At 38.0% G+C, this 24423-nt stretch overlaps 1 protein-coding gene across 11 annotated transcripts in view; it reads left to right on the top strand.

Annotated features, from left to right (window-relative positions):
* The window catches only part of CSPP1 (centrosome and spindle pole associated protein 1), a 91194-nt gene that overhangs the window by 48371 nt on the left and 18400 nt on the right, over positions 1 to 24423 (top strand). For 9 of the 11 annotated variants that reach the window (XR_008427461.1, XM_045204861.3, XM_045204860.2 and 6 more), the window contains 9 exons: positions 275 to 404; positions 2142 to 2289; positions 7396 to 7548; positions 10703 to 10815; positions 14230 to 14379; positions 14788 to 14934; positions 17442 to 17546; positions 19290 to 19356; positions 19946 to 20063. Coding sequence is in view for 10 of the 11 variants with exons in the window: in XM_045204861.3 (XP_045060796.2) it covers positions 275 to 404; positions 2142 to 2289; positions 7396 to 7548; positions 10703 to 10815; positions 14230 to 14379; positions 14788 to 14934; positions 17442 to 17546; positions 19290 to 19356; positions 19946 to 20063 (1131 nt within the window). In the remaining variant the exon portion in view is untranslated. The remainder of the gene's footprint in view (positions 1 to 274; positions 405 to 2141; positions 2290 to 7395; positions 7549 to 10702; positions 10816 to 14229; positions 14380 to 14787; positions 14935 to 17441; positions 17547 to 19289; positions 19357 to 19945; positions 20064 to 24423) is intronic. The other 2 variants (XM_053929371.2, XM_053929372.1) reach the window with 1 other exon arrangement.

The raw sequence follows: 24423 nt of genomic DNA, 5'->3' as shown, positions 1-24423 counted from the left end.
GCCACATGTATACTGTTTGATGAATTATCACCGTGTTTTCACCCTCATGTAATTACTCCTCGGTCAAGAAATAGGTCCGGTCAATTTAAAAGTTTCACGACTTGTGAAAGCAGAGACTGGGGAATTGCTTAGAAAGGGGTCATTTAGTAGACGATTTCTCTTTGACCTATTTTTCAATGTACTACTTACACACCATGCTGCTTCAAAGGAGGGTTGCATTTCTTCTTGCTTGGTCATAAATGGATTCAAATTATTAATTGTGTATTTGATGTAGGAACACAGTTGGACAGACCGAATTGAAAATTACAAGTGATCAAGCGATAAATTTGGGATTGTTTCTTGAAGATAAACCAAAGCCTTCAAAGCAGTTATTTCAGTCTTACCAAGAAGCTTTGCAGCAGCAGGTATTCATGGACCCATCTGTTCACTCATTCACTTAATGCCAAACATTTGATGTGTTGGCACGGTCATCTCTTAGAACTCAGAGTAGCAGTGATTTATAATTCACCGTGGTAAGTTTCGATGTAGACAGACTAGAGTACTGTTGCAGGCATGGGCGGGGGAGAGAAATTGCCCGGGTGGTTAGGAGGGCGTCACATGGTTGTTGATATTTGAACTGCATATGTTGAGTGGATTTGAAATTCCTGGCATCAGGGAATGGATTTGGGAGAAAGGGCTGGAGTGTTGGATTGTGCTGGATTGTGAAGGACCAGCTGTGAGGGGTTTTCAGATTCCTTCTGCTTTGGATAGCCCAAGGGAAGATGTTTTAAACTGCAGAGTGAAAGGAGTCGTTGACGTGAGCAGACTTGACTTTTAGGAAGATACCTGTTTGTGACATGGACGATTGGGAAAGAGACGTGGCAGAGAGATCTTTCAGTAAGTTATTGAGCAGTCCAGCCAGAAGCTAACGAAGCCCTGAACACCCAGTGGGGTTAGATGGGGAGGACATCCAAGAGATGATGCTGGGGTTTCAGTTGTAGGACTTAGGTACAGGGAATGAGAAAGAACAGAAGCTTTGAAGGCGATTTTGAGTGTTGTTATCCGGGAGAAGCATGGGGCGAATGAACTAAGGTAGGGGAAAAAAGAGGTAGGACACTATTAGGGAGGAGGATAAGGGGTTCTGTTGTAGTTTGTAATGTTTGAAGAGAGTTTACTGAAGAGTAACTATCAAATGTATGGGGTTTTGGGGGGAATACCTATTATCTCAGAGGATCCTAGAATTCTTGGTAGGTATATGTCTGCCTGCGGTAGTTTTCTGTAAAGTTCCACTTGGATTTCTTTTAAAGCTTCTTTTGTTCAGTTTTTACATGGTCAACCTTCTTGAAAAATGGATTTTTTTAAAGTTAAAGAATTACCAACATTATTTTTATTAAGTTAGGGTTCTACAAAAAAGTGAATTTATCTTCTGTTTTCAGGTGAGCATATTAAAAACACCACTGACAAAAGTAGATTTTCTAGCTCTAAACTTTTATTTTATGTATGCGATGACTTGCTTTGCCTTGCTGGAGTGGTTGCTTAAATTTTCCATGCAAATGGTTATAATTTTAAAAGTAATTTTCCAAAATGCAGGCACTTGTTCATTGCCTGTCCTTATTTCTGGAGAACAAGCCAGTACCCATAGTTGATGATGGTGAGACTATATTTTTAAATAGCCAGCATTCCCCAGAGAGCTTTGTGCTGGCCACCTTTTTGAATTCTGGGAGTGGAGTTTGCCCGGGGTAGAGTAGACCTGGTGAGGAGTGAGGAGGCTTGTGGCTGGCCAGGGCCCAAGAAAGGGTGGGTGAAAAATGAAAGTAGGGAGACCCTTGATCCGCATGGGACTGGTGAGGTCAGAGAGGAAATGGCTCAGGTCGACATTGGGAGTGGGGGGGAGGGTTTGGCTTAGTCCACAGTGGCATCAGTGGCTGGACAGGACTCTAGTGGCATGATGTGAGGGAGCAGCAGCCACGTATTCCAGCCGTCAAAGTCTTTTAAAATTCAGTGTTACCTGTATTTGTGATTTAAAATTTTGTAGTGAAGCATACTGAAGAAAAATCTCCAGTTTCTTCTCTGCTAAGAAAAATAAAATGAGTTATTAAAACTAACTTTTTGTATCAGAATACTTGTCAGCACTTACTGTGAATATTTCTTATGTTGTCAAGATTCGGGAAAGAGAAGAAAGAAGGAAGAAAGAACGTGAAGAAAAGGAAGAATATGAAGCTAAACTAGAGGCTGAGATGAGAACTTACAACCCCTGGGGGAAAGGTGGAGGTGGTGCCCCTCTCAGGGACGCGGAGGGAAACCTGATAAGTACGTTAGTTCCATTGATTGGTTGTTTTTAAAAGAAACTGAATGTGTTTTAGGGCTTTTTCCTTTTTGTACTATAAAGAGATTTTGCAATTATATGCCAATGAGATCTGAAATATATTTTATGGACTTTATTTCTAAAATGGTAAAAACTTGGGTTGATTTGATTTAGTCTTTAGCCCAGGGACATGGCCAATAAGAGAATTCCTGTGGTGGGGATGCGCAGGACAAGTTCTGAGACAAAATTGAAGGGCCACTTCAATAGCCGCACAAAGCCAGGTCTCTCTAACGTTGGACTGCACCCCGAGAAATCCTGTGTTGGTGTTGGGTTCAGACCTCCACGAGGAAGCCCCTTCTTTCTGCTCTGGCCTCAAACCTCTCAGGAACTGTATCTCTCTTTTTTGAGATCATATACTCTCTTCTCTTATCTGCCCTTGTCCCCCCATCAAGACCTGGATCATGTTACAGTTTTCTGTTACTAAAATTTTTATTTTCTAAAGTGGTCATAAGTGCTGGCTTGAGGACAGTCCAGGAATACTCCATGTACTAAACACAGAAAGTCACTATGAAAACGAAAAAAGAAACGAAATTATTAACTTCTGAAAAGATTGGAGAGTAAAAAGGAGTGCGATCATAGCCTGTAAGGCAAGGTCTCTTTTTAGCTTCATGCAAAAGAGGTATTTTGATAAATGGTATAACCGTATGTTAAAAGCCTGTCTTTTTCAGATTACTATTTATTTATTTTTATTATAAATTGTCTGTCCTCTGATGATAGTAACTCAATGCAGAGAAAAGCTCATGTTAGTTGGCAAGTTTATACCTAAACTAGTAGTTAGAATTTTAAAGAATTTCCTCGTGCTCTGACCAGTGTGGCTCAGTTGGTTGGGCATTGTCCTGCAAACAGAAGGCCCCTGGTGAGATTCCCAGTCGGCACCTGCCTGGGTTGTGGGTCGGTCCTTGTTTGGGGTGCATACGAGAAGGCAACCAGTTGGTGTTTCTCCCTCACAATGGTGTCTCTCCCTCTCTCTCCCTCCCTTCCCCTCTCTCTAAAAATAAATAAAATCTTAAGAATGTCCTAGTAAAAATAATAAAACCCTTATTACAAGGGTTTTTAAATACACACACACACACACACACATATAAAACTAGTAAGGTATCTTTAAAATAAGTGACCTGGCATAGTGTGCAAGGGATGTTGTGCTTAAGTCATGAAAATAAGGAATGAAAAAATTAAGTACTATTTAGGTATTGTTTATCTGTAGGTATCGTATAATTAGCCATGGTCTAATAAATTGTTCAGGAGTAGAATTATTTTCCCATTTGTGAACCTGTAACATTTTCTTTTGTTCTTCTGTGTGTTGTGGAATTATTCTTACAATGCTAGCAATTTTGTATTAAATGACATAATTTATATTTGAAACAAAGTCCCCTTTCCAATGACATCTTTGCAGTTGGCAAATTATGCTCTTGACAGAAGTGCCTTTTTTATTTTCACTTTTCAGCTGACTTCAAACTTTTTATTATCCCGCTGAAAGATAAAGGAGTGACAGTTGATTGATAAGTCATTTTTTCTAGTAAAATATCAATATAGGTTTGTTTTGATTGCTGAATCTGATAGTCTTAAATCTTAAATAATAATTTTGAATTCTGAAACTAATTTTATTTTTATATAAATACATTGACTATTCTTATTGAGAGGATCATGTACAATCACAACAGTAAATTATAACACGTTACTAATTTTGAAACTTATCATAGTGTTCTGTTGTTTACTTATAAGGTATTTATCTCTTAATTTATGGGTTGCGTAGGTGAATATCAAAATGAGATTATGTTCGCCAAGCACTCACCGGTAGGTAGCAGCCGCGGCTGTGAGTATCATCTGGAAGGAGTGAGCTTGATAACCTGCATCTTGTAATGAAAAAGAACCCTGTATGTGTTGTTATTCGTTGTGACTTCTCATTATGTAGACTGGCTGTTCTAGAAAATTGGATGGCAGTGAGATTATTGATTTCCCATTTACATTATTCCGTTTTTGTGACTTTTTAGGGACCTCAATTTTCCCATCTTTTCTGTTTTCATTTCACTCCCATATCCAGATAGATCTCAGGATTTGGTGATGATTTCAGGAGCATCTAGCTAATTCTTATTTTACCATCCTTGGCACTTGGTAATTTTCTTGTAATCAGCTTTTCTCTGTGATTTCACCCAGTCCTTTCTTACATTTTCAGTTTTTCCACTCATTTCTTATGTCCACTTCTGAACATACTTAGGGTACTTGTATTCTTAAACACAAACAGAACTCTTGACCTTGTTCTACTTCCCTTGTCATATGAAGCACATTCCAAAAGTAGTCTGTGCTTGTTGCCGCCAGTCCTGCCTCTATTGCTTCGTGTTCTGTAATATGATTTCTAGCTGCCACTGCTCTGCCAGTGCTACATTTTCAGCAACAACTGATGTCCTGACTTCCAGTTCATGGTTTTTACCATTGTCAGTCCTCTTCCTCTTTTTAAACAAAGTTTTTATTGATTTCGAAAGTGGGAGGGAGGGAGGGAGGAGGAAGAGGATAGAGAAATAACCACTCCTTGTTCCACTTATGCATTCATTGGCTGATTCTCGTATGTGCCGTGATGGGATCAAACCTACAACCTTGGGATGACACTGTAACCAACTGAGCTAGCTACCCTGCCAGGGCTGGTCCTCTTCCTCTTTGAACTGGGCTGGCAGTTTCTTCCTTCCTTTATATCCTGTGCATCCTCTTAGGTGCTGTCCTCTCTTCAGCTAACATTAGGTGGATGTTATGAACCAGGTTAAATGCTTCTAGGTCTGTGAACACCTTTGTTTCAGGACTGTGTTCTAATATCGTGTGTTCCTTGAGTTAGATATGCTCTTTCTCCATCCATTCTCTCCCATCTCATCTCTTAATACTCCTATGTTTCTCTTCAGGTCTACTTTGCGAATAATCTTAATATCCTTTTCTTTGCTCCTGACCACTTTTAAAACTCTTCTTCAGTTCCGACCTGCCTTCTGAATCTTTGCACCTGAGGCTTGGTTGATTGTGCATACCTAGCTTGCAAAACCAAACTTCACTTTGTAAATCCAGCTCATTGTTGCCTTTTTCTTTAAATGCATCATAATTCTGATTATTCAAACTAAAAGCTACAGAGTTCTTTTGATTTCTTATGTCCAGTCAGTTAATAAGCCTAATGTGTAGGTTCTGCCTCTTCAGTGTTCTTTGAGTTCTCTTCATTTTCATTCATGCTACTACCATAAATAAGATTTATGTCTTACTTGGGCTTTTGCCATTTCCTCATTACTTCTTTATTCTTCCTCCTTTGTTTTCTACATCTGAGCTGTATGTGTCAAAAGTATACCCAATTTTATTATTCCATACTCAGAGTCATTGAGGATTCTGGAATCTGACAGGCTGAGTTCACATTCTTGCTCTGCCCTGTACTGGCTTTGTGGCCTTTGAGCAAATTAATTTAGTTTAATTTTCTCATCTATAATATTTAGGTGAAAGTAATAGTACCATATCATAATAGGTTATATAGAATATAAAAAAATGAATATTAAATGTTAGCTGTCATTATTACTAGTACTACTACCATAACTAACAAAACTGTCTTCACTACCAGAACAGAACAGAATTGAGAATCATCAGCTTATCCTTCAGAATATTCCAGAATTAGGCATCCAGCCTGTATTTTCCTACTTTATTTCTCATTGCTTTATTTGGTGTGTTTTGTGCTCTAGTCAAGCTGGGCGACTTTAATGTTGCTGGAATACTCTTCGTGTTTACCCCCTTGGAGCTGTTTCTCACACTGTCTATTTCTTTATTAAGCTTTTCCACCCCCTTCACCTGTGAAGCTCTAAGTCCGTCCTGTCCTAAGTGTTGCAACAGGATGTGAGCTTCCCTGATTCTGACCTCCCATTCTCATTGGTAACGTTCCCTTGCTATTTGCCATGTTCTCTCTTGTGTCCCCATTGTAATTCATGTTTATGACCCATCCTTGGACATAACAGGCTTCCTGCTGACTACTTTTTATATCCAGGTTCAAGTTTGCTGCCATTGCTGCAATACTGTCCAAACTGTTTGTGGAGAACTACTTTTTATGTTAAAGCTTTTGAATTCTTCAGTCATTTGGGTCTGTTTTTAAGATTAACTGGTTGTTTGACCTAGTGCCACATGCTCAGATTTTTGCCATGTGTATGTGCTGTCTGTCTATTGCTGTGTGACATTAGCCCAACATGTACTGTTCTAAAATCACATTTATTATCTTGCAGTTCTGTGAGTCAGTACTTGGTGAGTGGCTTACCTGGATGGTTCTATCTCAGGGATTCTCACGGGGTTGCAGTCCAGTACGTCACAGTGTGGGTTGTAGCCATCTGAAGGCTTGACTGGGTCTGCAGAGTCCGTTTCCAGGCTGGCTCCCTCGCAGGGCTCCCAAGGCTTCAGTTTCTGTTGCGCAGGCCTCTAGTCCTTGGGCTCCTTCAGTGTCCCTGCGATGCAGTAACTGGCTTTCTTCAGAGTGGGTGATGCAGCGCAGGCAAGGTGGAAACCATAACGTCTTCCATGAAGTAGCTTTGGGAGTCACATACATCATGCCGCGGTATCTGTTCAGGAGAGTGACTTATGGATGATGGCCCACACTCACGGGAGGGGAACTGAGCTCCGTCTTTACGGGAAGGATTGTCAAGGAATTTGTGGATATGTTTTGTAACTGGACACAATTATGTTTTTTCATTGGGAATGCTAATGATCTTGGGTAAATTTCACTATGACTTGCTTTGAATTGTTGCTATATTTTGTATATTGAAGAGATTCCAGGTTTTGAAGTAACATAAATATGATTTTTATGGGTAGCCAGAGATCTATATGTTCTTAAGCTTTCTACTAATTTTGAGCGTATACGGTTTTGTTTTTTTTTTTTAATCTTCTAAGTTTTGGTAATTTTGTTTCTGTTTTCAGGGCACCAAGATATCATTGAATTATTCCAGCTCTGTCCTGTTGTTTTCTCTCAGGTTTCCTACTTTGAGAAAATGTATTAAGCATACTAATTATAGGAATGTATTTATTGAAATAAATGGCTTATTTTTCCCTCTCAGCTGATTTGAATAGGATGCACAGACAAAATATAGATGCCTACCATAACCCAGATGCAAGACCATATGAAGATAAAAGGGCTGTTGTATCACTAGAACAAAATTTAGCCACTTCAAATGCTGAGAACCTAGAAGATTCTGCAAATAAAAACTCAGGTGTTTAATCACATTCTATTTTTTCTTTTACATTGCTAAAGTTGTTCAGTAACATTTCTGTTCTCTGATAAAGTGTTATTATATTTTGAGAATATGGTTACTCTGAGGCAGGAAGCATAACATGTTATTTGTGCTTTTTATATTACCTCTTCTTCGTAGGTATTTTGAAAAAAGTGAGTAGGGAAATATATTTTGCTTCTTAATTAATGTTGTTTCTTCTCAGCTTTGTAATTTGCTCACATATATTTTAGCTGTGGCTTCTGTTTTTGTTTTGCTAGTAGGAGAACATTGCTTAAAATGATATAGTCTTTTTACACATGCGCTTGGCTTCTTATCCCCATAACTGTTTGATTGACTTGGTGAGAAGTATCAGATGTGGTATGATGAATTGCACAATGAAATAATTTTTTTCCTTGTTTGTAATAATCTTTTGCTCTCCCTTATAAAACTACAGTGTACACAGAACTGAATAATTACATGTTTAATTTGATACCTGGTCACATCTCCTTTTTTAAGCAAATATCTTTGGTTTGCTATTAAGAAATACTCTTCAGTTGAAAGTTCTATAAAATTGAAAATTACTCAACTTTCTTTATGACTTGCCAGGAAAAATTGTCATCATTTTTCTTTATCAAGGGTATATGAAAATACGTTACATATCTAAGAATCAAAGGAAGTTGATGCTATAAAAGTATCCATTTATTTGCTACAAATTCTTCTTTTGTACTTTCACAAAAGATTTTATTTTAGGGTAGAAAGAACTTTACATTAGGAAGTCCTTCTAAAATATCCCAGACTTTAGCTTTTTAAAAAATTTTTAACCCATATGACTGATTAGCCAAGTAGGCAGATTAAATGGGAAGCTGTGATTAGAATCACTAGCCTTGCATCTTTCAAGCCTTAATGGTAGCTCTACTTTGTGCAGCCTTTCTGAACGCTCGGCAGATGGGGGGTTTGTCGTTTCCGTGGCAGCCTGTACCACTGTTTGATTTCTAATTAGCAGAAATGCTTTCTTACTCTGATCCACAATAGATTTTACCCAGCAGATCCACTTTAGATTTTGGGAGCACTAGAAATTGGAACATTTGATTTTGATGAATTATTCATTTGGCTGTCACTGTGGGTCTATAATAATTCATGTCAACAGGAGCACAAAAACATATTATTGCTGCCTAGGAATTTTGGCTTCTTTCTGATTATCATTATTTTTCTCTTCATTTGCTTTTTCTTCTAGTAGTCTGAATTGACATCTCCGTGCTTCAGACCCCATTCTCTGCCCTTTCCTCCCACACTTTGTATTGTTTGCAGTTCTGTCTCAGCCTAGGACTTTCTCTGTGTTAGTAATAAGCATTTAGCTCTGCTTGCCAGCAAATCCTGGAAAAATGAACAGTTTCCACAACCCCTTCCCGAGAGAGGACTCAAGCTTGATTGCATGCGCTCAGAATTTGTTGTCTATGGCCTTTCTGCACACTGCCAGGGTGTCCCCCTTTTTTTGTGAGTTGAAATTTCCTAAATTAATTTTCATTCCCTAGCAACCTAAAATAGACTTTTTGAGTGCAAGAAGCTAAGTCATCTAATTTGTTGCTATGCCATCATATATGTTTATGAGTGTGTGTATGTATACATATATGTATATTATGTGTGTTCATACACACATGTACATTCAATATTTTAAAGGCCTTAGGGAACTTGAATATATCTGAAAATTGAATGTAATAATGTATGCCTAAGGTTCATCATCTGGAATGTTTTGTCTTCATTAAGTCTGTTTTGAGGCCCTTTCTAACGTTCATTTTTCCCCTTTATGGTTCTTGGATGAAGAACCATGTTTATGAAGTCATAGTAGTTTGACTTAAACTTATTTTTTGGCTTATCATGATGCCTAGATACATTCTGTTTACTTTGTGTAGAACAAGTGTTTCCCTGTGGTTTTATTTTTATAATTTATTTATTTTATTTTCTCTTTTCCTGTCTTTAATATTTCTTCTTTAATTGCCGCAAAGGCTTAGAATTTGAGTGACTATTGAAGAGAAACATCCCATTCTATTTTGTTTTGCCAACAAGCTTTTCCACCATAGCATAAGATTATCATGTATTTATAAGTATTAATTTGGCTTTCTGCTGATCTATTCGAATAAGCATTAATAAATTTATTTATTTCTTTACTTACTTATTTAGTAGTGTTTCCTTAAAGTAAGTACATTTTTAAAATTTAATCTTCATTGGATTTTTTCCCATTGCCATTTACTACCCTTTTAGGGAGTTTAAGGGGACCATTAACAAATTTAAATATGGAGGCAGAGAGACCTGTACGGCAGCTCAACTCACAGTCCACCTACACAGACCACATGAGTGAGGGAAATAAATGCTTTAGATTTATGGTATAAAGAATGAGTGAGTAAATAATAAATAATACAAAAAGTCATAGGAGGCTTAAATTTAAATACCATTTATTTCTTTCTGCATTCACAGAGACTCCTGGCGTATAATTATTTTTTTCTGCTTTTATGAAATAATATTTTTCCTTTCTCAGAATGCGTAATACTACTTATAGATAACATTTTTATTATTCATGTTTGTATCCCATTAATTCAATAGAATTAAAAAAATATTGCAATGATGAGGAGTCATTTTAATTTTTAGAATGTTTTTAGACCTTACTTTCTTCTTTATTATTTTAACTATGGTTGGGAAGACTTTTGGACTTACTGGTTCTTTAGACAATTTAGATATTTTTATATATGTATACATAATATGTTTTAGTATATAATTAAGCAGTGTTCTTAAGAAAAGGATATTTATAAGAACTTAAATGTTTATTTTTCTTTCCATAAGTTTTACTTTAAAGCCTTTGCTGTAATAAGAGTTACTTAGGTATTAGCTTTTAAATTTTCTTGATGTTCTTCAGGTACAGATATATTATGATTCTTCAACTCTTAATTTTATTTTAGTTTCACTATTTTTCTTTCTTTCATTAATTTTTTTTACTTCAGATTTCAGTCTCAGTTTTCCTTTTCTGATTGTAACCTCTGGACTTCCATATTTAGCACATTTTTTCAAAATATGAATTTAGTAGCTAACTATTTTTTAATGTTTAATGTTTACATTTTCTAGGAATTGGCTAATGATGTTTTTGCAAAATTTATCTTTCAAGGTCATATGCAAACACAGAGCTCTCCTTTTGCTCGAGGAAATGTATTTGCTGAGCCTCCAACTGAACTTCAGATTAAACAGCAAGAATTATACAAGAATTTTCTTCGGTTTCAGGTGAAATGTTTACTTGATCATAGTTTAAAAGTTTCATAAGAGTTTTAATAAACTAAACTTGCTGCAATTTTATCCACAGGATAAAGAATAAATTCTAAATGCCATGCAGTTACCTACGGTGTCTAATTTATCTCAGATATAGGTAGTAATAAAATTATGTCACTTATATCTGAGAAAAGAATAAGGAGACATGTTAGTATAGCAGTTGACTTAATCTTTTCTAAACTTTAAAATTGCTAACTGTTGAAGTGCTGAAATTTCTAAAGCTGAGAGACAATACAATATTCATGTATTAGGCATAGTCTTTCTAGATGCTTATGTATTAGTAGAAAGTCAAGTGTTTCTTTTCCCAAAAGATTTGATATTCTTGACTTGATAGTATAGTTGTAAATAACTAAAACTATGATGTAATCACATCTGCATTCATTTGCTGCATTTATGTATGTAAACAAGTAGCATGTAAAACACTAAAAATGCCCAAAGAAGGCATTCGATCGTTGAGTGTTTATTAAGCAAAGTTACTGAACTCCCATGCCCTGCCCACCTTTGTGCTGGATACTGTGGAGGGCGCCTGCGATGAATGAGAGACCTGCCCATGAGGGACTCCCAGTTTCTCCTCCCTCCCTCTCTGCACCCCTGCACCGACATTCCAGTTTCAGATTACTCCTGTGGCCTGCTTAATCTTCCTTTCATATGACTTTACATGTTACTCTTTTTTACTCAAAAACCTGGTAGTAGCTTTTCTTTTCTACAGGAATTTCCAGTGTTTTTAGTCTGACATTTAAGGCTGTCCAATCGAATCCCAGTTTCTTAAATTCCTCTTACAGAGATTCTACTCTAACATGTCATGTCATCTTTCTAATCCTAATTTTGTGGATGCTTACATAAGGCAGCTGTCTTAAGGATGATTGATCTGGCATTGGTGTTTAGGATGTATTATTGGGAGGTTGAAAAGTTGGGAAGCAGGGGCATTTTACTAGAGTGGTAACAATGGAAATGGAGGGAAAGACCTTTGTAAGGATCGCCTGAATGAATAGAGATATTGAATATAAGAGAGCGGCACTACAGGCCCCAAGGGTATTGGCCACTCAAGTCAGGCAGCAGCATTTTGAGGGTCATAGAGTTAACCTGTTGAACTTGAAAGACCCCGTGGTGTGGTGCCCATAATGACAAGAAGTCCAAATTTAAGTAGCTTCTATTGTACTAAGCAAGTGTTGGCATGGTCTAGGGTAGAGCACAGGAAATAAATAAACTATAATTTTGCAATTGTGTAGCTTGTTTTTGTTTATAAGATACTTTTACATGTAGTATCTCATTAAACCTTAAAGCCCTCTGAGGAACGTATTTAATTTTATGACATGCAACTAAAATACAGGCAAAGAGGTGCATCCATGGTGGCAGAGCTAGCAGTTGGGAGGCCAGTGCTGGAACCTAGTCTCCTGACCTCAGGATCACATCTGTAGGTGCAGAACTTATATCTCTAGGGGGTTCTAGGAAATCTTCCCTTCTGGGGAAATCTAGTAGTAATGGGGAAGCTTTGACTCTCTCAGTTTCAGAGTAAGTCCAGCTTTCAGGCCTCCCACCTGTAAACCCTCAGTGGACCGTTAGTGGATTGCCCTCAAATGGTGGTTTACATATTTTTCTTTTAGCAGTCTCTTAACCTTCCCCATTTTTTCCCTGAAAGTCTAACACAGAACTGGCTAAATGGTATTTAATATAGTGTCAGACAAGAAACATCCTCGAACTTAACTGTTAAAAGAGCTGTTCTAAAATGTTTGAATCTGTGCACAAAGATGCCAACAGAAGCCTCGGCTCCATGTCTGCACCAGAAATTTAAGTTAATGCAGCAGAAGTCTTCATGTGGTTATATGCCAAAATTTTCAGATACCATTTTTAATTAGAGCTTTAAAAATAACACATTTAATAAAATATTTACAGGACTCTTGAAGCATTTCTGTGTCATACGGTTTGAAAACCGTTCACCTAGAAGCTGGCTTTCCTCTTTCTGTTGAACGACTGTGTAGCATTTCTGTTGGAATGACATTTCTGTGGATTCACTAGGTGTGTGATCCATTTCTGATTGTGATCCTTAATGATCATATTTTTGATCACTTAATGATTGTGATCTTTTTTTTTTCATGGAGTAGGAAGAAATGGGGAACTGAGTGTTAAATGTGAGGTTTTGTCATATAGACCATAAATGGTGTTTTCTCTAGGAGAAATGATTACATGCACACTGCTTAGGACTAAATATTAGGATTGTGCTGCGTATTTAATAGCATTGTGAGATAGAAGTGTTGGAAAAAGCTCTAGCATGCAAACTCATGGGACATGTGAGAAGATTCAAGTTCTTACAGCTCAAAAGATTGACAGCACTGGATGTAACAGCCTTGAAGCTAGAGGCATTGCAGATAAGAACAATAAAATAATACGAATAGCCATAATCCATGCATCCTTAAGAGTAACAGAAATCTATTGGATACAGTACACATGCTTCCCTACTTCACACGGAGAGGGTGCAGACTCTCTGAGGGTTCCCTTCCTTCAGATCTTGGACTCTGCCTTGGGATATTCCCCCAAGTATTCAGTACTGCACACCATAGGTGGCATTAAGATGAAACTTAATTATGAGTCCTTGTGGCCAAAATCCTCTTTTACCTTACAGTTTGCCAGTAGATAAGAAAGAAGAAAGGACATTCTGACTGAATGCTGAAATATTGATTCCACTGTTGTTTCAGGATACTAATCAAGCCAAGGACCTTTGAGGCATCTATTTATCAGCTGTTGTAGAATAATATCATCATGAATTGTTTACTAAGTTCCTTCTATGCAGAAGTATGTAAAAAACTTTCTGTTTTTTACATACATTTTCTTTACTTTCATTTTTTGAGCAATCCTTTGAGATGCAGACATTAATAACTTTTTACAAGAGAAGAAAGCTGAGCAGGAAAACTTACTTTTTTTTTTTTTTTTTAAGATTTTATTTACTTTTAGAGAGGGGAAGGGAGGGAGACAGAGAGGGAAACATCAATGTGTTGTTGCCTCTTAAGTGCCCCCTACTGGGGACCTGGCCCACAACCCAGGCACGTGCCCGGACTGGGAATTAAACCGGTGACCCTTTGGTTCATAGGCAGGCACTCAATCCACTGAGCCACACCAGCGAGGGTGAACAGGAAAGTTTCTTAAGGTCACACAGTTTTAAAATATTTGGTAGAACTGGAATTTTACTCATAGCTCTGAAGATTTCATCATGTAGCCTCCCTGATAAAACATAGGAAAATGCAAAGTTGAGGAGGTCATTTTAACTTGCATAAAGATGATACAAATATTGAGTTCATAGGCTACTAGGAAAAATTAAATGCTATTCCAGCTTTTCAGTAGTTTACAAAGAAATAACTAGATTTAATTCTTTAGATTGAGGAGAAGAAACAAAGAGAGGAAGCAGAGCGTGAAAGGCTGAGGATTGAAGAAGAAAAAGAAGAAAAACGGCTTGCAGAACAGAGGGCACGGATCCAGCAAGAGTATGAAGAGGAACAGGAAAAGAAAAGGGAGAAAGAGGAGGAGGTGCATTTTTTTCCTACTCTATTTTTCTACTTAGTCTGAAAGTGAAAAATTTTATTCTGACTTGAAAAGATATTTATTACTTACAGAGGAGACCAGTCTTGGAGTACATTTAGAAAATACCAGATCAGTATTCATTCATTGGGTATTATTTTATTAAAGCGAAAGACTAAGTTAAGAAGACATAAATGATGACTTTTTAAGCTAAAAAATAGTTTAGGCTGTCTAAGGATGTTATAAAAGAGGCCTAATATTTTATTGTTAAGCAGACAATTTCTTGATGTTAAACAACACCGTATCATCTATACCTTCAATTGTACATCTCTTTATTTCAGGCAAATAGCACATTTTAAAATGGACTATAAGAATGTATATATGGAGTGTATACATATTTTTCTCTTTATTTTAAAGCAAAGACTAAAAAATGAAGAGCTTATTCGGTTAGCTGAAGAAAGACGAAAAGAAGCAGAAAAAAAGAAGAAAGAAGAAGAAGAAAAACATAAACAACAACTTCAGCACTACTATGAAAGAGAAAATATAATTGGGGAAGAAACAAAGGTCCGCTTCAGACAAATGCCAGTTAAACCTGTAGTGTAACCACTTTCAGTGTGAGAATTGTGGAGTTACTAGCGAAAGGCAGAGTGGAGGGGCACTTGTCTTTTCTGTTTTACAGCACCCTTTGGGTGTGTGCACTACCTACCTATATGAGAGGATGTCCCTGGGCTGGGTTGCTATTTCCCCCCATGAGTGTAAATAGGGTTACTTAGCTCTTCTTGTCTTGTTCCCATGGTCTGTGGACCAGCAGCCTCCAGACCATTCATGACAAGAGTAAGTACAGAAATTGAGAATAAGTGTTTGGAAACTTATGTAGCAATTTGTCACAGTAATTCGATTATCTGTTGCATCTACTAATAACAAGTTGGGCTTGAATTGTGCAATGTCTTTTTAAAAATTTTCACTTATCTAGTAATGTGTTCTGACTCTGTTTACAAATTTGTCCTTGATGCATTGCATGGATTGGAGATTCAAGTAGAAAAACTGGTGGCTCACCACAGACTGAGTTGAAGTCTGCATCTCTGAAATAGGGGGGTTGGAGTTCACAGGGGAATGAATCAAAGTTACTAGACAGGTTTTCTCTGTAGAAAGCCACTTGCCCCTTACAGGATTTAGTTTACACCCGTACTCATTTCAAAGCTGTATTTAAAATTCTGTATGCATAAGTATCATGAAGGACTTGTTAAAAATGTATGTTCCTGGGTCTCACCTACAAAGTAGCTGATTTACTGAGTCTAAGGTTATCCCAAGAATCTGCATTTTTACAAGCATACTTAACAGTTCAGATGAAATCGGCTTGTGGACCACATTTTTTAAAAACCCTCCATGTCTCATAGGTTTAGTCCAATTTAAGAAAATTGTTTTTAGAAATTTAGATTTATACAAACATTGTTTCTTTTAAGCAGACTCACGAAAAGATCACTTTAAGAGAAATTTATAAGTAAGATCTCTGTTTTGTTTATTTTCAGTGTTCTAGGAATGTTAGTCTTCATTGTTAGGATAAAAAGTTGGGTATATGTATTTATTTGTTACTTTTAAAGTATATTACTCAAGTGTCATATTACTATTTTTTAATTAATAAAGTTTAGTTTGTAGAGTAGTGTTAGGTCTACAACAAAATTGGGTAGGGAACACAGAATATCTTATTGCTAATTAGGTTATTTAGAATGAAGGAGACTTGTTAGTTTCCCACAATTGTGTTTCTGCCAATTTCTGATTATGTTTAAGAAGGAAGTGCTATTTCTTATATAAATTCATGGCTGTTGAAGTTTAATTGTGAAGAACCATGAAGTTTTAAACCAGCTTTGATCCGTTTAATGCATTTTGCCCTTAATTCTGAGATTATCATTGCTAGATACCATTTTTCCTTATTTATGCTTGCCTGATACATATTTTTGTTACTCTTTTAGTTTTGACTTGTCACCATTTTTTATTTTTTTAGTTGCCTTGTACATTTATTTAGTTTTTGAATTTGTTTTTTGAACCATAACCTTGTCTTTAAGACACTACTTGTGGTCATCTAGAAGTTTTTTGAAAAAAGGTCTTTTTTACAATATATATTTCTAATTTTATTGAAGTCACCAGTGATGTAATATTTGATTTTTTTTACTGTGCAAAATGAACAGTTTTAACATCTATACATATACTCTGGCCTGGAGAGGTTTTTTTCACCCTATAATTATTATTGCATTTTGTTGGGATTTTTTATGTTTTCGGCATTTTGATTTTAATGTGAAATTGGGAATTGTTAGCTTTATTACACTGTAAACTGAAATTCTGTTTTATTTTTGTATGGAGACATAGAACCACATTGTAATTTGGAAAATTACTTCATCCATGATGCTTTTGGTGTCAAGGGATTGAGATTTTAGGTGTTGATGTCTGTTGTTTTCCAGAAAAGGGGTTTATTTTTTGTATTGTGCTATTTCTTTTTGTTTTAAGTTATTTATTTTTAGACATAGGGGAACGAAGGGAGAAAGAGAGGAGAGAAATATTAATGTGTGGTTGCCTCTCACACCCCCTTCCCACCGGGGACCTGACCTGCAACCCAGGCATGTGCTCTGACTGGGAATCAAACCAGCGACCCTTTGGTTCATAGGCTGGTGCTCAATCCACTGAGCCACACCAGCCAGGGATGTGGTATTTCTTTTCCTTAGGGTGATTTTTTACTTTGGCTATACTTTTGTTTTTGTTACTTTCCTATACTCAGTATGCTATTGCTTTACTTAAGTTTGTTGAATTATTTTTTCCTGATCTGAGAGTAGTATTTTAATATGGATATCTAAATCCATTTATGTTTATCATAACTGATAGATTTGATCTTATGTCATTGTTTTTCTGACTTTTTTGGTAAAAAGTATTAAGTAAAATCAATAACATTCTGAACTTCTTAGGTGGCCAAGTATTAAGCATGTGTGTATATGCACACTCACACATTGTATGTATACGTGTGTGTATGCACATATGACTACTGGTATATGTGTGCATATGTACGCATTTCTTTTTTTCAGCGCTTGAGACAGCCTTCTCCTGTGGTTCCTGCTCTTCAGAACAAAATTGCAAGCAAACTCCAAAGACCTCCTTCAGTTGACAGCATTATAAATTCCTATATTCAAGTATATACTTTTTATTACGATTTGTTAATCTTAGCTAAGTTATTTTTGGTTGGGGGAATTGAATGAGATTTTCTTATTCATCATGTTTAGCTAGGTTAAATTTTTTCAAATCTGAAATATAACATCTACATTAATTTGTCTGCTGCTTCAGTTGTAACTGATAGGTCTTGGTGCCCTAAAGTTTAAATTTTTTGACAAATCATAATTTAGCACATTTTTTTTTTTGTCAAGGCCCCCAAGGTCTTTTCTTCAATAATGTATGTTTTAGCTTGTCATAGTTATGGTAATGAAGTCCCTTGTACTTTAGACTGAGCTATAGTCAAAAGAAAGCTAGGAAAATGTTCTGGAAGGGTGGATCCTGGAGTTGACTCTTGAAGAATGAGTAGGAATTTGCCATAAAGTGGAGGATGAGGGACTTTCAGCATGTGAAAATCAGGGAGGGAAATGTGAGCCACGTGGCACATGGGGAGAATACCCCGTGGTGTGGTCTGGGTGTGGTAGTACGTGGGCAAGGTGGCAGGGCATGTGGAGGTCAGAACATATGCAGGGTGTAGTATGGAGTGGTAAGGGGTTTGACTTTATTCCACAGACTAGTGGCTACCAGATTAATTACCAGAACAGACGAGCATTAGAAGAACACCTTCCTGAATCCCACCCTCTGAGATTCTGATTAAGTAGGTCTGTGGTAGACAATGTCTGGGAATTCATCAGAGTATTTAAAGAGGAAAAGAATGTGGCCAGACTTGTCTTGCTTAATGTTCTCTCAGGCAGCAGTGTGGAGATATATGTTGGAGGCCAGGATGCTTTTGCAGAAATCCTGATGTGAGACTTTGATTATCTAAACAAAGGCAGTGACAATAAGAACTGAGAAGGGGTGACAGTGTTAAGATGCACTCAAGAGACAGGTAGTGGTACTGACTGTGGTGGGTAGGAGTCAGTGACAGCTGTCAAGTTTCCGGTGAGGTTAGAGTGGGTGGTTGAACATAGAGGTCTGGCCTGGATTTGTAGTTGTGGAAATCGTGAACGTTGCTGCTTGTCAAGTGAGTACGACTGCCCGGCATGAGTTCAGGGGCTGTAAAGAGGGCTGAAGATGGACAACTAGGGAATCGCCAACATTTGAGAAGCAGAGGAAGGAGACAGAGACAGTAAGGTGACAGTGAGCGGCAGTGATGTCAGTTGCTACTGGCCAAGGAAAATAATGCCTTCAAGTGCCCGTTGGGTGTGTTACTGGGGATCACTCGGTGACTTTGGAGAGAACAGGGAGCATAGTGGAGGGCTGGGGTGCAGAGCGGAGGCAGTAGCTGGGTGGGGAAAAGTGGGTGGGAATAAGGATGTAGACACCGTACGTACGGCATTTCTTACTCTGTAAAGCTGCAAGTTTCTGAAGGGAAGGGGGGGATGGACAAGAGATAGTGATGAAAGGTGAGATGAGAATTTTTTAAAGAAGGGAGAGATTGTTAAGCATACTTGAAATTAAGGAGTGAGGAAAAGGTGGAGAAAAGGCACCAATTTATGGAGTCACTTACCAGCTACAATGTGCAGGTTAAGGGATTATTTTGGATAGGACAAGGACTTCCCATTTCCTTCCCATTGTGGTGGGAAGGAAAAATGGATGTACGTAAGTTTACAGGTAGGATAGTGGGGAGTTCTTTGTTTCCACATATAGATACTTCAAAAAAGTGCACTGTTCGCGCTCTGAGTAGGGATGACATCCTGAGCACATCTGTCATGATTATTAAACAGGAACGTTCCGTGTCCCGGGCTCAGTCTCCGCCGGTACCTGCCAGGAAAAATCAGCTCCGTGCAGAAGGTAGAGTTAACTATTAAATCTGTAATCATTTTTAATTCTTTATTTGCAAATAATTATAGGCTCAGAACATTGCAAAACAATATAGAGCTAGACAGGTCGTGCATACGCTTCGTGCTTTTACCGGCAGTAACGTCTCACCTAGTACAGTGTCACCGCCAGGAGGTGGATGGCGCAGCACCCCACAAGCATCCACCAGGCTCCCCAGTTCCACATGCATTGTTACGTGTTTGTGCTGTGTGTGTACTTCTCTGCGTTCTTACCACGTGGAATTTGCGTGACCACCACACAGCCAAGGCTCAGAGCCGTCCACCACCGCAGAGGAATCCCCCTGTGCAGCCCCTACAGTGGCATTCTTCCCCAGCCCCAGAATGTTTCTTCACTGTTGAAGTCCTGTATTATCAGAAATGTGTGTGTGGGTCTTAATGATGTTTATAAATGTGATCTGTACATGGAAAACGTTAAAGATAACGTTCATAAAAATGTCTCTCTGAGCATTTTAGCTTTATGATAAGTCAGGCCATGTTTTTTGATGCTTAATCTTCTGTTCTTATACTTGTCTTATTTTTTTATTTCTCAATGGGAATCGCAGAGGAGAAAAAAAATGTAATTATGGAATTATCAGAAATGAGAAAACAGCTTCGTAGTGAAGAGCGGCGTCTACAAGGGCGGTTGCGACACATGGAGAGTGATGATGAAATTCATATGAAGTAAGTTTCGAGCTGCCCTTTTTATTTCTTCCTGAATGTTTGTGTTCAGGATGAGGAGTCGGTGTCAGTCAGAACCAGTCCAGTAATTCTAGTTTTGGAACAGGGTTAATTAATCTTTATGGTAAAGCCCTTTTGATTAGAATGGATAGTTTGCATGCTTGAAAATGTTTTTAACAGATTGTTAGTGAAGTTTTGATGACTGAAATAGGCTTTTCTCCCAAGAGAAATCTAGCTAAATAATTATATGAGTATTCTAGTGTGGAGGGATTCAGTGCAACTAATACAAAAATAGTGTATGAATTTTGAGTCTGTTTATTGTTTGTAGCATATTATATGGTGGGTAGGTTTTCTCCCCTCCCCTCCTTTTTGGCAAAAGAAGTCATTTTAAAATTAATATGCTTTTGATTTACTTTCTTCAACTTTATGTAAAGTTGCCTTCATAAAATTTTTATCCACAATTGCTGAACTTTTTCACTGTGGAAAAATATGGGCTTTTTAATGAATACATATTTAACCTAATATATTTAACTTTAGCGTTGTAACTGTCCTTTTGCACCGCCAGTACTATACAGGGTCTGGCACAAATCCCTTTTTTATTACAAAATCTTTGATTACAAAATCATAAGCATGTAATTCTGGAACATAACAGCATCACACTCAAGCACAGCATATGACATTTTAGGTGAAAGGTTCGAATTGCCGTCCATCTTGTGTGAGACGTTCGCGTGCCCTACCAGCCACACTCAACGGCGTTACTTCTGCCGGAGCTGGTATTTATGGTGGTGGTATAGACAGACGAATTGGGGAGAGGAGGAAGAAAGCAAAAGGAAGAAAGAAGTGGCATTTCTTGAAGGAAAACTAAAAATACTATCCCTAACCATGAACTGTTTAATAGGGTTAGACTTAGTAAAAATCAGTATTGGCAGCAGCCGTTCTTCAAGCTCCGTCTTTATGTTGAAGTGTCTGCTGCAGAAACTAGTGAATGAAAAATAATGGACTGATTGAGACTCTATGTACCCGGGGCAGATGAACATCGAAGATGCTTTGTAAGCGAACCTGAATGCCGAGGAAGCCCGGGATGGGCGGGGGAGTGGAAACAAGACTAGAAGACACAGACTAGACATTACAGAAACAGTCTGCTTACTTCCCTTTCTTAGTCTTCTGCGGAATCAGACAGAAATTTGGTCCTTGTGAGGAAAATGATACAGGAATAGAAAATGGCAGAGTTGCAGTTATCACAATAACATTATGAGGGCTATTTTTACATTTTCCTTTAACAATGTGTTTTTTTCTGAAATACTTATTTTCCAGCAGAGTAACTTACAGACAACCAACTATTTCTGATCATTTTTGCCAAAAGGACTCACAAATTTTCTAAGGCAGTGTTCTTTAAATTGTGGTAGTTCTCTTCTAATAGATTGTAAAATCAATGTAGTGGGTAACTTAAAGGGTTTTGTTTTTTTTCAAACAGCCTATATTGGCATAATTTTAGATTACAGAAAACTTGCAGACAGTACAGCGAGTTTCCATGTACCCCCCACCCAGCTTGCTGTGTGACTAACATCTCAACGTACCCGAGTACATTTGCGTTATTGCACAACTAAGCAGCTGGCATTGGAATGTTACTGCTAACTGGATTTCAGACTGTTTGGATTTCTTCAGTTTTTCTGTAATGTCCTCTTTCTGTTCCAGGATCCAGTCAAGCCAGGGACCACACTGCATTCAGTTGTGGTGTCTCCTAGTGTCCCGTGCTCTGGGCAGTTTCTCAGTCACTCCCTGGTTTTCGTGACTGTGGCCGTCTAGAGCGGGACCGGCCAGGTGTTTTGTAGAATGGCCGCCCATGGGTTTCTCTGGCGTTTTCATAATTAGGCTGGGGTTAAGGGTTTTCGGAAAGAATAGCACAGGGTGCCCCTGTCATCACAGCATATCAGGGGTACACGGCATCCCCATGACATCCCTGGGATGGGAACCCTCCTTGCTTGGTTACAGTAGTATTTGCCAGGTTCTCTACCTCAGTCACTGTCCTGTGTACGCGAGTCACTAGGAGTGGGGTGGGGTGGGACTAAGCTCTATCTCACGGAGGAGGTGTTATATACCTAATGCATTTTTTCAGAATTCTGTAAGAAAGATTTATTTCTTCCCCCTTTATTGATTTATGCAGTCATTTATTTATATCACTGTTGTCTCTTGTGTATCTATTTTGTACTTTGGGTTGTAATCCAGTACTAGATTATTTATGTTGACTCTCAGAGAGTTGCAGCATTGGCCCAGTATTGGGAGCTCTTTCAAGGTTGGCTCCTGTGTCCCTTTGACATGTCCCGTCCTTTTATTTTTTTGAGCACTTCCTTACTTTCTGGTCCTACAAGATGCTTGAGGATCACCTTGTATTGCCCCTGCCCCAGCCGAAGAAGCAACCATTTCTCTGAAGGGCCCTGGTTCCTCTCGGGGAATGGTATTTAGAAACGAAGCTCTGGATCCTGGTTGTTGCTACTGTCATTGCTTCTAGGCCTTGGACAGAGCAGGATAATACATATACATATATATATATATATGTATACTCAGTCATAAACATACCTATAATTGTTCCTGTGTCTACCAGTTTGTATATAATTTAATTTTATTTTTATCCTCACCCAAGGACATTCTTATTGATTTTAGAGAGAGGGGAGGGGAGGAAGAGAGGGAAAGAAACATCCATGTGAGAGAGGAACATCTCTCCCCTACATGCCCCGACCAGGGACCAAACTCGCAACCTAGGCATGTGCCCTGACCAGGAACCGAGCCCATGACAATTTGGTTTACGGGACGGTGTGCAACCAACTGAGCCACACTGGCCGGGGCTATAATTTATGTTCATACTGTCTTGGACTCTAATCTCGTATGTGGTAGGATTTTAAGGTAGCATGTTAACCTGCTTAATTATGCTTTGGTTAGATTTTTCTTGGCATTCTCCAAGCATGTTCTGGCCAAGTAAACAAAGTTTACTTAGGAAATTTCAAGATAGAGCCTGGCTAGCTAATGAAATGTTAAGCTGAGGTGGCAATTTTCAATGAATAATTCTTCCATAGTAGGCCAACTACTACTAAGTAATTGAAAGGTCAACTTGTTTTTTTCTATGTTTACTTTTATGTCATTATAAAGGCCTTAATTCTTGCTGCTTCTATAGTCTAAACATGCGTATTTCATCCAGTCAGTGGATTGTTGATATTTTATTTATTTTCATTCAGAAATTGAAGACTATGTTTTCTTGTGGCAAACCAGTATGAAACTCAAATGAAAGAGAAACCAGGCAGCTTTTCGGGTTTCTCATTTGCAAACCACACGTGGTGACTTCCACCCCATTAAGTTCTAGTGAAGAATAAATAAATGTGCATATTTGAACATGCCTTGGGAATTCTACATGTTAAATTAGATAAGTTAGATATGTTAGAATTATACTCACTTTGTAAGAGTTGGTTAAATACATTTATTACTTTGGTATAATTTTAATTATGTATCATAATCAGAGACACCTCACGGTTGGCTCTTTATTCCAATTTTGTAATAGTTTCACATAAAGAAACTTACTAAATTCACCACATTATTGAGCTTCAACTGTGTATTAGGCACAAAACAAACACAAGCTCGCTCACGTGCACAGATCTAATAACCTAATTCCTAATTTAGCAGCCTATTTAACTGTTGGCGTTAATGAAAGTAGATAGGACTTTTTTATTTAATGCCCTTCCAGTGCTCGTTTTCCATTTTAACGAGCCTCTGCTGCAGTTCCTATGACCCTAGGTAGTTCACTGTTAGAGGTCCCTGTCAGCTGTGATGAGGTGCTTTTGTGGCCCTGCTGAGTCCATCCCCGAAAGGAAACTAACTCTGCGAGAGCAGGGGCATTCCTGTTGGGACCCCCTCACCCCCCCATCCCCGCTCCCCTCCAGATGCCAGGGAAGATTCAGTGAGTAAAGAAATGAAGGTAGTGGTCTGACCAACTCTTAAACCTGTGGCTTAGAGCTACATTTTCAAAACTAGTGCTGAGGGAAACAGCTGGATGTAGTTAGTTCATTTTATTTTCAGGGCTAGAGCACCATGTCCCATCCCTGTCCGCTCTTAACATCACTCCCCCAAAGCCCTAGCAGAAAACTCCCTTTCTGAGCTAGCTGCCTATTACATTAAATCTCTAGGTACCACAGGAATAGAGTATTAATTAATTAGGTATCAAGTTTTCTGAAAGCCTATTGTAAAATTACTGTTGGTGACTGTGGATAATAACTCATTATATTGGGCACCATATTAATACTGTATTTTTCTGTATAATTTCTATTTTAGACTGGGGTGGGGGAAGGTAACATTTATTGCGTACCTAATACATGTC

Source organism: Desmodus rotundus, chromosome 8 (genome assembly GCF_022682495.2).
Source record: "Desmodus rotundus isolate HL8 chromosome 8, HLdesRot8A.1, whole genome shotgun sequence".
NCBI lineage: Eukaryota > Metazoa > Chordata > Mammalia > Chiroptera > Phyllostomidae > Desmodus > Desmodus rotundus.
The sequence above is the reverse complement of the archived record's forward strand: the minus strand, read 5'-3'. Positions and strand labels throughout refer to the sequence as shown.